We start from the raw sequence: 14,829 nt of genomic DNA, 5'->3' as shown, positions 1-14,829 counted from the left end.
CACCCACACCACACGGTCCACATGCCACACAAAAAAACCCTAAATCCTAGTCCATCTCCTGCGGCTCTCCTCTCAGCTCTCGCCTCTCACTCTGTCTCTTACTCTCTCAGTCCTCTCCTCTGGTCAGGTGCGCTGCTGCCTCAGTGCCTGCTACGATGCTCCCTGCTGCGTGCTGCTACGAATGATCCACTCGAACAGTCAGACCACTCCTCATCCTCGAGGTCAAGTCGTCGTCTCCTCCACAGGTGTCAGCCCCCCAGCTCCATAGACCACTTAACTCCACACCTCCAGCTCCAACTACTCCACGGTAAGATCAAGCTCCCTCACGGATCAAGCTCCCTTACAATCCTGTGTTGCTAGCGTTTCCCTCGGCCGTTCGACTTCCTCTTTAATCGTAAAGAATTGAAGATGCCGTCACACAAAACCTTTAGGATCAAGAAGAAGCTGGCCAAGAAGATGACGTAGAACATGCCTATTCCTCACAAGATCTGTATGAGGACTAACAACACCATCAGGTACAATGCGAAACGCAGGCACTGGCGGCGTACGAAGTTAGGGTTTGAAGGTCGAAGCATCTGCTTGTTTATGTTCTAATCAAGCGTTTTTTGTTTACTTGTGAGACTCTGTTTGTTGTTTAATCAGTTGGGAACTCAATCAAATCCTTTATCATATTTTTATTTAGATATTAATAATTAAAATGCAGTATTTTTTTATAAAAAATATCATTTAATATGAAATTTTTTTAAAAAATTTAAAATAAATAAATTTTATTTATTTTTTAAACTGGTGACCCGTGATTTGTCCGTAATAAACGAGCAGGTTATAATTAACATGCATGTGATTCATTTAATATTGCCCTATTTATGACCCAGCCTGACCCCCCGAAGCCGGGCCCCCCGACCGTTTTGCCAGCCCTAAGCCGAAGTGGCACTTCACTCGCATCTCCCTGCCCATCTGATCGTCACTCCAATGTTTGGTAACCCTGCAAATCTCCAACAAAATCACAGAGCCCAGTCTGCAAAATTTTCCTGAGAGAAGCTCGCTCCCTAAGCCAACTTCCATGGAAACCCCCGTCCTAAACTCCTCGGAGCCGTACAGGAATTGGCTGGAACTCCCTCGCGACGTGACGGCGACAATTCTCCTCAAGCTGGGCGCAATCGAAATCCTATTGAATGCGCAGAACGTATGCTCTTTCTGGCGCAATATATGCAAGGATACTTCAATGTGGCGATCCATTGATATGCACAACCTCGGCGATCTTTGGGGCGTGGAGTACGATCCCGAGAAGATGGCCAGGCACGCCGTCGATCGCAGCTGCGGCGAATTAGTGGACATCAATATCGAGTACTTTGGATCTGACAATCTTCTGGAGTATATTGCAGATCGGTAATGTTGTAGTTTGGATACATTTTTAAAAAAAATTTAATTGACCGATTTGAGGCTTTAATCTTCATTTTTTAATTTAAAATCCCACTTTTGAGGGACTCTGATGTGCTCTGTTTGGCGAATTAATTTACTTGCTGTGAGTCATTTAAGGTGCATTTGATCATCTTGTGGAAATTGAATGGATTAATTTAATTTCATTACGTATAGCATTTTGGGAAATTCAATGTATTCGTCTTGTTTACCCTAAAATTATAGAATGTAAAAGGACTGAGTGCAATAGTTTTGTTTTCAAAATCTGGAGTAGAAGAAAGCCTTGCACACACACCGAAACTACAGTTCATACAAATGTTTGTGTGGTGTTTTGAGATTCAGGTGCATCTGATGGATGAACTGCTCCAATAAACTGAGTAATGATTTAAAAAATTATGTATGGGGCAGAGAGTGTTAAGAAAAATTATGTAACTGGCACTTGCTAATTGAGAATTAATGCAAAAAACTTGTATCAATGATTGAAAATAGAAAAGGTTTACAGTGGCCTGAACTGAAAAAAAAAAAGAACCTACTCCCTTAAGGTGCTTCCAAGAGTATAAACAAGGTCTAAGAAGATGGTGGGATGGGGAGGGGGGAGAATAGATCCCACTAGAGCTGCCCTATAGTGTTGGAGAGGTGGTGTTTAGCCTTACGGCTATGCAAGTGGCCAAATAGGAGTTCAATGATGCCAGAGTTAGGTGAGTGCGGCTTTCTGGTCCAAATCATTTGGTTCAAAGTCACCATCAGCATCCTCCAAATCTAGGATTGATCTATCGAGCTTTTGTGTTTGGTGTTTCCAATCTAATTTTGAGTTTTCAAATGTGAGTCAAAAAGGAAGCGTGCTAGTGCGTGTGCTCGATGTGAGGTGAGGGTTGTGGGAGAGGCTAAGAAAAGTTCATAGAGAGGGCTCGAGCACACAAGATTGGAGAGAGCAAGATGCAAAAGAAAGAGAGACGAGAGGGAGAGACGTTGAAGGGGAGAAGAGCTTCGACCTTAGCTTCGAATGTTCATAGAGAAAAGGGCGATTTTGGGGGGAGCCTTACAAATCTGAGCAAGGGATCTTCAAGTTGATTTGCAGATCTATACTAGAGACCCTCCGGCAGCTCCTTTGGCTTGTTGCAGCTCCATTGACTCTCTTTGAATGATTGGCTGTTGTTGGTGGTTGTCAGAGCAGGCTGAGTCTTAGCTTGTCATTGTCGTCGGAAGCTTCCTCATCAGATCATGCAAGATCACAGCTTCAAGACAAATCCTCAAAGAGAGAGAGAGAGCGCCATAGGTCGTGCCTAAATTTGCATCACCTGCAACCTAGTTTAGAAATATAAGCAAGTATATTTTGTTTTTGTTTTCAATTTAGAGCATGCACGATTTATGTTATTCAATTTAAGCACTAGTCCTTTTTAGTGCAAGGCTACAACATTTATTTACTAAATTGTATATTTCTTCATTCGGTAGATACTTATACTTCGTAGCACTAAATGCCCTAAATACCTTTACACATAGCTAATCTCAAGCCCCGAAAACTGGAGGGGGGGTTGGGTTAGGTAGCTAACAACCAATGTAAAATTTGTTAGATCTTTATGATATGAATACTTACCAAATGTTCATTGGGGGGGGGGGGGTTGTTCCCTACGAGCAACGCTTTGCACATATACCACCCTCTGTAGCAAAAAAATGGACAAGGGTGGGCTAAGTCAAGCCACTTTGGATGGGAGAGGATCAAGAAAGTAATTCAGGAAATTAGGGTTAGACTAGCAACTTGGAACATAGGGACACTTAAAGAAAAAGTTTGGAGTTAGTTGATACAATGATCAGGAGGAAAGATAACATAATATGCCTCCAAGAGACAGTAAGTGGATAGGAGAGAAAGCTAGAGAAATCAGAAAATTAGGATTTGAATTTTGGTACACTAGAAAAGAAAAATGTGAAAATAGGGTGGGAATCATTGTAGACAAAGACCTAAAAGATAATGTGATAGTTGTTAGAAAAATAGGGGATAAGATCATAGAAATCAAGATAACTGTAGGCCAAGAGATAATAAATGTCATTACTGCATGTGCTCCCCAACTATAATTAACAAAAAAACCTTAAAGGATAATTTTGGGAAGATATGGATAGTATGATACAAAGGACACCATAGTCTGAAAAAATATTCATAAGAGCTGATTTGAATGGACACATTGGAAAGGATAATGGAGATTATGAGAGGGTACATGGAGGTAATGGATGTGGAGATAAAAATGAGCTCAAGGGTATGATCTTAGACTTGACCATGCCATTTGATCTTGTTATGATGAATACTTGCTTTAAGAAATGAGAAGAACACTTAATAACCTTTAGGAGTGGACAAAATAAAAGTCGAATAGATTTTTTCTTAACTAGGAGGGGAGATCATTTATCTTATAAAGATAGTAAAGTTATCTATGGGGAAAGCTTGACTTCACAACATAGACTTTTAGTATTAGATACTTGTACAAAGAAATGGAAGAAAAAGAGCAACATAAAGCAGTGCAAGAGGATTTGGTGGTGGAGTTTGAAGGTAGAAAATATAGTAAAATTTAAAGATAAAATGATGAAAGATGGTGAGCGGACAAAAGAGGATAAAAGTAGATGCAAACACTTTGTGGAATGGAATGGATGGCTATTAAAAATTGATAGCAAAAGAGATTTTAGGTGAATCCAAATGAAGACTCTTTGACAGCAAAGAAAGTTAGTGGTGGGTCAACATGTTAAAAAAGCAGTGAAGACAAAAAGAATTTGGTGTAAAACATGGCAAAAATGTAGAACTATAAATAACATTGAATAGTATAAAGAGGCAAGAAAAGAGGTGAAAAAGGTCATTAGTGAAGTTAAACATGGAGCTTATGATAATATATATGCTAAACTTGAGACAAAGAAGAGGAAAGATACATATATAAACTAGTTAGAGATAGAGAAAGAAAGTGCAAAGGTTTAAGGAATGTAAAATGGATAAGAATGATAATGTCTTGGTAGAAGAAGAAGACATAAAAGAGAGGTAGTGAAGATACTTTTAATAAGTTGTTTAATGAAAACCAAATTGAAAGCTTAAACCTAGAAGTGACAAAAGAGGAAAAGAAAAAAAAATGTAAGGTTTATTCACAAAATTAGAGTCAATGATGTCGGCCCAAGTGTGTGTCTAGAGAGAGAGAGAGAGAGAGAGAGGGGGGGGGGGGTGGGGGGTGAATAGACGTTTTTCATGGATAATGAGTTTTTCTACAAAACAAAAATTTTGGCAAGATATAAGTGATTGATATCAAAATAAATGACAAAGTAAATACCACAAGCAAGTAAAGAGATAAGGGAGAGTAAAGCTCAGCACAAGGATTTTAACGTGGTTCGACACCCAGCCTACATCAACGCCTTGAGTGCCAAATCCACTAAACGATCTCCTTTCAAGACGGAGAAGCCTTTACACAAAGGGAATCAATCCCAGCTGCTCACCAAGAGCTAAACCAAGGAGTTCACCAAGAACCTCCTTAACAATGGTTCACCAAGAACCTTCAAGCTTCACAAATAATAATAAGTATAGAGATTACAAATGATGCTCCTTCTTGAGCTGATAATACAAGTAAAGCCTCACACTACTCTCTTTCAGCTAGTGATGTATAACAAGAACAAGGTGCAAGAGAGCTTTGAGCAAATGTAAACCTAGAATGAATGCTCCAACTAAATTTCTCAACAACCAATATTCAATCAAAATGTGTTTAATGAATGCAAATGGGTTATATTTATGGCCAAGGAGACGAACTAGCCGTTGGCTAGTCGTTGGGCATTTATTGAGGCAAGACAAATAAAAAAATAGCCGTTTGAAGCTCATTTAATATGAGTCTGCCGCAGTCAGTTGTTGACGAGTGGCACTCACTACTTGACGAGTGGCACTCACTACTTGATGAGTGCCCTACTCTTGTCGACGAGTCACTTGGGCTTCAAGACATGATTTAGCTACTGGTTTTTCTTGTCGACGAGCCAAGCCCCACTAGTCGACAAGTCCCCTGATTTCCACACTAGTAAGCCTCTAAATGTACTAACTCATGCTAGGACAAGTGCACATGAATAATATTTGATCTAATGATACCTTTAGCTTGTCCAAATGAGGTTTTAAGATGTCTTGTTTGGAAAACCAAGTTTTAAAGCTCGTTTGACATCTTATGCACTTAGCATGATTCGTTATGCATGTGTAAACTCAATTTTTTTTTTTTTTAAAACCGTATGAACTACATGCACATGTATTTGCTTAGCTCTTGCAAGGTATTCTTACATCACACGTGCAAGAGTTACAAGATAATCCTACCTCACACACAACCCAACATACATGTAAACAAATAAGACTTTGCATATGATCCGGTTGGTTGTGCTTTGAGTGTTCAATGAGTATGCTTTGGCCAAGACGTTTGCTCATTGCTTCTTCAAGGATTTGTTTGCTAATTGCTTACTTTGGTATTGACCTGTTTAATCTGTACTGAACTAGAATTCATAGATTAGATAACCTAAGGGACATTAATGGGTTGTTATCATCAAAACTTACTGGAATGGGAAACCTTAGCCACTAAGGCTAACAAATGAAGTTAAGATGACTTTAAAAAAATGAAAGAATGAGAAGTCTATAGGACCAGATAGCATCCTAATTGAGGTTTGGAAATGTCCAAGGGATAAAGGAAATATATGGTTAATTAATCTATTCAACTTTATTATAAAAACTGTTGTGGAAAAACGAACAACTTGGAAGTATGGTGTAATCCCAAGGCGGGGTGAATTGGGTACTTAAAATTTATTACGCGGAAGCTTGACTTATTTTTAACCTTTATAACAATTTCAATTACAATCTCAATCACCTCACAATCAACTAATCAGGGACTTGCTATGCCAATAAGCAATCCTAGATATATATATAATTTAAAAACACAATCAGTATTTTACCTTCATCAGATTTTAAACAACCACTCTGAGTTTTAAACAATGAGCAAGTATGTATTTAAGACAATATTCAACAATATAACTCAAAAAAGTAAGCTTCTTATGTTTGAACAATCAACCAACAAAATTAGCTTTACCTCAGCCAATCAATGCTTCAGAGTTTCAGCAATCGTCTAATTCTCAACTGGAAACTTAAACCATACAAAGCGTTAACAAACCAATTTAATTATTCAAAGTAATTCAAAGCCAAACTCAGCATTCAACCAATTTTCCCAATAAATTCAAAACATACATAGCAGTTAATTAGTGTAGAAATTAAAGAGAGTTAGAGAAAGGAGATTGAACACACGGATTTTTTATAAGGTTCGGCTTCCTGCCTACGTCCTTGCCCCAAGCAACTTGTTGTGAGGATTTTCCTTTACCCACTCCGTTCAATAGGTGGAGCAGCCTCTCTCCATTGGAAGGTGGAGACCCCTCTCTAGCAAGAACACCCTCTCACTAGGCAACAACTCTATCCCATAGTCGTCATATTGCAAAAACAGCAAATCAATTATTCGTACAAGTAGATTACTTTCATAGAAGAGCAGATTTTGTACAAAGAGAGACACTATATACTCTAAATCAACAATTTGCAATTGAAGCTCACAAAGAATTTGAAGGTTTTATGATTTGTGGTATGAAAATTTCAGAAGATTGAATCAGAAATCAATTAGGGCTCAAGAATACGCACAGCTGCAATCTTAGAGTATGAATCAAAGAGAATTGAATGTATATCAATGTGTATGCGTGTGCATTGGTTGCCCTAATGCGCAAATAGTAAACCTTATATAGATTAGGTTAAATTTTTACCATTATCCTTAAGTTTGGAAACCATATCTTTCAATTTTGGAAAGAAATCAGCGTTGTTCGAAAGTTTTAAACACAGACTTCAGTCGCTTGAACCATTTAAAATATGCGCTCCAGAACTGGCAGTAGCGTATCAGTCGCCTGAACTCGTGAGTTCGGTCGCCTGACCTTGTTCTGATTTCTTTTTACACTGGTAGTAGCAATTCAGTCGCCTGAGCAATTTGCCCTTAGTCGCTTGAACACTATATAACTCAAGTGTTTGTCTATATTTTGATTCCAAAATTTGTTTGTATTTACTTTGAAAAGCATTTTGGACTTTATAAAAATATTTTCTAGATTCTTAAGCAGGTCTCTAAGTCCAGTATTAATTCCTAAGAGCTTCATAAACAAATTGATGTTTTAGAGTACTTACATGAGACTCTAAGAATATTCAACTACATTTAAATCCTAAGTCTTCATGTAGTGTTGCTTTAATGTTGTCCAAGCTTGATCAATACTTCAGTGAGCTTGTATTCTTCATGACTTGTGAACTTATGGTGAGCTTTAATCAATCTTTACTAGGTTTATCCATTGTGCTTGTGAAAAATATTATACCTGAAATATAACTTGAAAGCACAATTAGTATCCTTAATTTGTTATCATCAAAATGTGATTAAGCCTTGTTAGGCCAGCAATCTCCCCCTTTTTGATGATGACAAATAAGGAGCAATATTGGAGACAAAGTTAAACTTGATGATGAAGAAAAAGATAGCACTTGTAGATTTCGATACCTTGGATCTATTATGCAAGCTGAAGGAGAAATTGAAGATGATGTAATGTATAGCAGGTTGGGTAAAATGGAGAAGTGCTTCAAGTGCACTATGTGATCGTAAAATACCCTTAAAATTGAAAGGGAAGTTTTATAGGACAGCTATAAGACCAACTATGCTACATGAATCGGAATGTTGGGCGACATAGAAACATAATATCCAAAAAGTAAAAGTTGCCAAGATGAGAATGCTTAGATGGATGAGTGGTATAACATTGAAAGATAAATTAAGGAATGAACATATTCGTGGTAAGTTAGGTGTATCTCATATAGAAGATAAGATAAGGGAGGGACGACTCAGATGGTATGGATACTTGCAATGTAGGCCACATAGTGCACCTCTGAGGAAGAGTGACTTAGTTATTGTGGGGGGTAGTAGAAGGGGTAGGGGTAGACCTAAAATAACTTGGGAGGAGATAGTAAGGATTTAATATCCTTGAATCTATCAAAAGAAATGGTCCATGATCGCATAAATTGGTGGAAAATGATTCATATAGCCGACCCCACTTAGTTTGACTAAGGCTTGGTTTTGTTGTTGTTGTACAAATAAGGAGCAAAATGAGGTAGTCTTGATAAGGCTCCCCCTCACAATAAACATGAAACCTAAAAACATAATCAATATACACATACTTGTTCAAGCTTACTCATGATTTGGTGTTTCTCCTTTTCAGAAAGATTGTCCTCAACAAGTCATTTATAAAACGTATTTTTCAAGAATAACATATTTTATCATGTATTCCACTCACAATTCAGAATTTTAACAAAGCTTATTTCAGAATTTCAACATGTATTCAGCATAACATAGCTTACTCTCCCCCTTAATATCAACAAAGCTTATTTCAGAATTTTAACATAGCTTCAGCAAATAATATGTATTGCTCCCCCTGAATATAAGATTTCCTTAAGCCACGTTCAGCATAACATTTAGCATTTAACAGCTTCTCATTTAACTTATCATTTACATTCAACATTTAATTTAACTTCTCATTTTGCTTAAGCTTTTTCCCCTTTTGACATCAACAAAAAGGAATGAAACAGAAAATTTAGCATGCAATTCTCAATAGGACCGTTAACCAGCATTCAGTTCACAAACAATAGGTCCAATAGTCAGCATTCAATTCTCAAACAATATATCCAGCAGTATGTCCATTAAACTATCATGCAACATATCATCAATAAGATCCTTTTCCAGAATGCAGTTTACAATAATCTGAATATAGTAATCAGGAGAAAATAGAAGAGGTATTAAGCATTCATGACAAGAAAATAACTAAGAGTTTTTTTAAAAAATATAGTATCACAATATTACAACCCAAATTGTTTTCATCAAGTGAATTCAAACAAACAACTAGTCTGCATCAACATCATCACCACCAGATGAAGTTTCCTCCTCATCATCATCGTCATCCTTATCGCCCGAACTCACTTCCATGGGAGTTTTTCTTTTCGAAGAGGAAGCACTGCCCATATGGATCGCAATGCGTGCGAGCCTCTGATTGAACGAATTAAAACTGGACTGAAGTGCATTATACTCTGAATCCATATCGCCACGAAAAGCACTCAGCTGGGAGTCCATATGTCGATATAATCCATGAACCATGAAGGAGCATTAGTATCTGGAATAGCTGGAGCAGGTGGTGCATCCTGATGTGGATCTTGACCACGTTGCCGATCTTCCTGTAATTCTACACTGCCATGCTGAGCTCTATTTGGCTTAGGTACCCATTCATGTGCTCGGTCCAACTCATATCCCATGAGTTTCACAGTAGGGAATGAAAAATGATCATATGATGTGTGTTTTATGAAAAGGTGGATGAGTTGGCAACACCAAGATAATGAAAAATGAGGTTTAAGATTCCTCCATAAGATAAATCGCCTCGTTTCCTCTTTTGAAATCATCCATTTTAGGATCAGGGAAGCGTTTCCCCTTGTATAAGCACCACATTACAAAACAATCTAGGTAGGAAAGATGATCACGAGACCCAACCTTAGGTAGAATGTTATATGTAATGAGGAGATGAATTATTTTTGCCTCAAGGGTTAGTTGCCTATATAAAGGTGGGTGGTCAAAATATATAGGTTGCTCAGTCATGATCAGAGGTAAGAACTCTTGTGGGATAAAGTCATGTTCCATAATCTAGGATTGTCCTAGGTTAGGACATTCAAACTCACTAGCATGAATTCTAAGTCTAGTTGCAATAATTTGTGGGGTGAGTGCGAATGCTTTGGCCATGATTGTGGGGGTGTACATATTTTCTCCCCTTTCCAAGTTTGTATAAAATAATCGAACCAAGTTTGGGTAAATGCCTCTTGGTTGATACGATATGAATTTATCCCATCCCAAGACTTTAAACATATGAAGAGTGTTTGGGAAACTCTTTTGCAGAAAAGGAATATCTACTATCTTACCAAGTATTGGTTCGGTAGATCTGATATGCTCATTGTACATTCTTTTTGCTGCAGGAGAGATGAGCCATCATTGAATAGCCTTTTTAATCATCCTTTCCTGAGATTTGGCTTTGGTTTGCCCGAGTTTTCGTCCTAGGCATGATGTTTGGAAGAGAAAGTTCAGATTTACCCCAAAAAATTGAGAATATTGGACAAGGTTTGGAGCTTTAGTGGAGGTTTAGAGGCTAAATCGGAGTGGGAGAGCTCCAAAGAGTGAAAGAAGAAGCTACAGAGGAGAGGAGAATAGAGTGTAGGTGCCTGAGGGTGCGAAATTTAAGGGTTTTCGCGAACAGTCAGTACTTATATCTGCGTGGTTCAGGCGCCTGACTTGAACGTTCAGTCTCCTGAATTGCTTGGATATTTTAAAGACACAAGTCAGTAGCTGTTAGGTCAACTGAGAGTGATGGGATAGTCGCCTGAAGTTATGAAAATTTTAACTAACTTGAACTTTTGACCCAAACACTTAATGAATTACTTCCTCTCAAATCATTCCCTACCATGCAATAATCCTAATTCTCATCGTATTGAGATGAAACGGTCCTCTTGAAGAGGTTTTGTGAAAATATCTGCCCATTGTTCATCTTGCTTACGAATTCGAGAGTGATATCCTCCTTTTGTATGTGATTTCTAAGGAAATGATGTCTTATGTCAATATGCTTAGTCCTTGAATGAGATATTGGATTTTTGGATATGTTTATGGCGCTGGTGTTTTCACACTTAATAGGCACAGTCGCATATTCCAAATTAAAATCCTTGAGTTGTTTCATGTACAATGTTTGTGCACAACAACTGCCTGCTGCTGCATATTTAGCCTCAGCAGTGGACAATGCCACAAAATTATGTCTCTTGGAAAACCAAGATACTAGAGATCATCCTAAGAAGTGGCAAGTACCACTTGTACTCTAACGGTCTATTTTACACTCGACATAGTCCGCATCCGAGTAGCTCATCATTTCAAATGATGTATCTTTAGGATACCATAAACCTAAGTCTATAGTACCTATCAAATACCTTAAGATTCTTTTTACAACTATTTGATGTGAGTCTTTAGGTGCTGCTTGAAATCTAGCACACATGCAAACACTGAACATAATGTTAGGTCTACTAGCTGTTAAGTAGAAAAAACTACCAATCATGCCTCGGTAGTACTTAACATCTAACATTTTTCCTTGCTCATCTTTATCTAAACTAATAGAAGTGCTTATCAGGGTTCCCAATGGCTTGCCACTTTCTATATCAAATTTCTTGAGCAAGTCCTTTATGTATTTAGATTGATTAATGAATGTTCCAGTTCTGGCTTGTTTTATTTGAAGACCAAGAAAGTATGTCTATTCGCTCATCATGCTCATTTCAAACTCATCTTGCATGCATGTAGCAAATTCTTTACATAAATCCTCATTTGTAGCACCGGATATAATATCATCAACGTAGATTTGTATGATAAGCATATCGTCGTTCTTAGTTTTAATAAACAAAGTGCTATCCATTTTGCTTCTCAGGAAGGCGTTTTCTAACACAAAGCCGCTTAACCTTTCCTACCAAGCTCTAGGAGCTTGTTTCAATCCATATAGGGCTTTTGTTAGTCTAAACACGTGATTAGGAAAATGAAAGTCTTCAAAGCCAGGGGGTTGTGCTACGTACACTTCTTCATTTATGTAACCATTTAGAAATGCACTTTTCACATCCATTTGATAGAGTTTGAAGTTTTTGTGAGATGCGTAGGCTAGTAGCATTCGGATTGCTTCCATGCTAGCTACGAGAGCAAAGGTTTCATCATAATTAATACCTTCTTCTTGATTGTAACCTTGTGTTACTAATCTAGCCTTGTTACGGACTACAATGCCATTTTCATCCTTTTTATTCCTATAGACCTATTTAGTGCCGATTACTGAACGATCAGTAGGTCTGGGAACTAACTTCCAAACCTGATTTCTCTCAAACTAATTCAGTTCCTCTTGCATGACTATCACCCATGAATCATCATTGATTGCTTCATTAATGTTCTTAGGTTCCTCTTGAGATAGAAACGCACAATGATTACACAGGCTCTTCAGTGAAGATCTAGTGGACACCCCTCATGATGGTTCACCTATAATTTGGTCCTTAGGGTGATTCTTTACGAATTTCCATTCCTTGGGCAATTTAGATTGTTCTAGAGAGTCATAATTAGATGGTGCTTTAGTTTCATTGCTCTCATCCTTGATTTCATGAATTGCTAGATCTTCTAAACTTTTTCTTATGTCTAGATCATCGACATCAATTGATTTAGAAGAGAAAGGATTGGCTTCATCGAATGCTACATGTATGGATTCTACAACCGATAGTGTTCTTTTTTTGTAGATTCTAAAAGCCTTGCTATTTACAGCATATCCTAGGAAGATTCCTTCATCTAATTTAGCATCAACTTTTCCCAGGTTCCCTTTATCATTTAAGACAAAAAACTTACATCCAAATACATGGAAGTATGAAATGTTTGGTCTTTTTCCTTTCCAAAGTTCGTAGGGGGTTTTATCTAGACTAGTCCTAATCGACACTCTATTCATCATGTAACAGGTGGTGTTCACTGCTTGAGCCCAAAAGTATTTAGGCAGGTCATGCTCATTTAGCATAGTCCTAGCCATTTCCTGTAGTGATCTATTTTTCTTTTCAACAACTCCATTTTGTTGAGGTGTACGTGGTGCTGAAAAGTTGTGACAAATTCCATTTTCGTCACTGAAATTTTCAACATCCTTATTCTTGAACTCTCCACATCTATCACTTCTTATGTGTAAAACACTATACCCTTTTTCATTTTGAAGTTTCTTACACAGGTTGGTTAGCATTTTACACATTTCATCCTTGGAGGATAAAAATAACACCCAGGTAAACTTGGAGTAGTCATCAACTATGACGAACCGTATTGCTTTCCTCCTAAGCTTTGTGTTTTAGTGGGACCAAACAAGTCTAAGTGAATTAGTTCCAATGGCCTTCTAGTGGAGATTAGCTGCTTCTTCTTATCCCAAGTTGGCAAGCATCACAGACCTTGTCTTTTATGAACTTTGTGTTGGGTAAACCCTTAACTAAGTTCTTTCTAGTTAACTTGGACAGTAGGTCCATGCTAGCATGTCCTAGTCTTCTATGCCATAGCCAACTAGCTTCATTTAATGCTGTGAAACATTTAACATTTGAGATACCACGTTTTCAAGGTTTATGTAGTATACGTTCTCAACCTGGTTTGCAATAAATAGTATTTCATGTTTTTCAGTATTCTCAACTATGCATTTTTCCTTTTTAAATGTTATATCAAAACCTTTATCACTTAGTTGACTAATGCTTAGTAGATTATGCTTTAACCCTTCAACCAACAAAACATTTTCAATTATCAAGGAAGGTTCCTTACTGAGTTCTCCGATGCCGATAATTCTACCTTTAGCATTATCTTCGAAAGTGACATATCCACCTTGCTTTAGGTTCAACGATGTGAACTTGGACTTATCTCCCGTCATATACCTTGAGTATCCACTATCCAAGTACCACTTGTCTTTTGATGGGGTGGACCTAAAACATACCTACAAAAAAGATTTAAGATAATACTTTTGGTACCCAAACCTTTTTAGGTCCTTTTATGTTTGTTTTAGAGGTATTTTTAACTCTCCACCCTTTTTTGGTTTTAACATTTTTCCTTTTAAATGGACATTCAAATTTTATGTGTCCCTTCTATTTTAGGCGGTTCTACATTTGATTCTCTTCTTCTTGACTCTTCTTTAGCCATCTTGGAGTCCTAGAATTTTCTTGTAACTTTCTTGTTCTTCTTGAAGAACTTTCCAAGTCTTTTAGTCATAAAGGCTAGGTCATTTACATCTATCTCTTCTTCATCTTCATCACTTGAGGTTTCCTTGGAAGCTTCGAGTGTGATAGATTTCTTAGCTTTAGGATTTTCACGTGCTCTTTCATTAATGGCCATCTCATACATAAGTGACCTGATGAGCTCGTCTAGAGTCATTGCCTTCAAATTCCTGCCTACAGCTATGGCTGTAGCCTTAGGTTCCCATATGGATGGTAGTCCTCTAAGAATTTTCCTAATCATTTCATAGGTGGGATAATTCTTTCCAAGGGCATTGAGAGAGTTTATAATATGAGTGAAACTAGCATACATACTAGAGATAGATTCATCTGGGTTCATTCTAAAGGTTTCATACTCACTAGTGAGCATTTCTATACGACTATCCCTAACGTCCACGATTCCTTCATAAGTTATTTCTAACTTCTCCCAAATTTCTTTAGCACTATTACAACCCATTATCCTATTAAATTCATTTGCGTCTAACGCATAGTAAAGGGCATTCCTGGAACTTGAGTTAATTTGCATTAACTTCATGTCAGCTTCATTCATCTTACTT

General features: G+C 37.6%; 1 protein-coding gene and 1 pseudogene across 2 annotated transcripts in view; both read left to right on the top strand.

Moving 5' to 3' along the window:
* The first annotated feature begins 408 nt into the window (after positions 1–408).
* On the top strand, positions 409–594 carry LOC131143844 (large ribosomal subunit protein eL39-like; annotated as a pseudogene).
* A 257-nt stretch (positions 595–851) lies between these two features.
* LOC131144288 (F-box protein SKIP19-like) overlaps positions 852–14,829 on the top strand; it is a 57,013-nt gene continuing 43,035 nt past the window's right edge. For both annotated transcript variants that reach the window (XM_058092839.1, XM_058092838.1), the window contains exon 1: positions 852–1,386. In XM_058092839.1, coding sequence (XP_057948822.1) covers positions 1,061–1,386 — 326 coding nt within the window. In that variant the 5' untranslated portion in view covers positions 852–1,060. The remainder of the gene's footprint in view (positions 1,387–14,829) is intronic.

The sequence above is a fragment of the Malania oleifera genome, chromosome 12, assembly GCF_029873635.1.
Source record: "Malania oleifera isolate guangnan ecotype guangnan chromosome 12, ASM2987363v1, whole genome shotgun sequence".
Classification (NCBI taxonomy): Eukaryota; Viridiplantae; Streptophyta; class Magnoliopsida; order Santalales; family Ximeniaceae; genus Malania; species Malania oleifera.
This window is presented reverse-complemented; position numbering and strand designations above follow the sequence as displayed.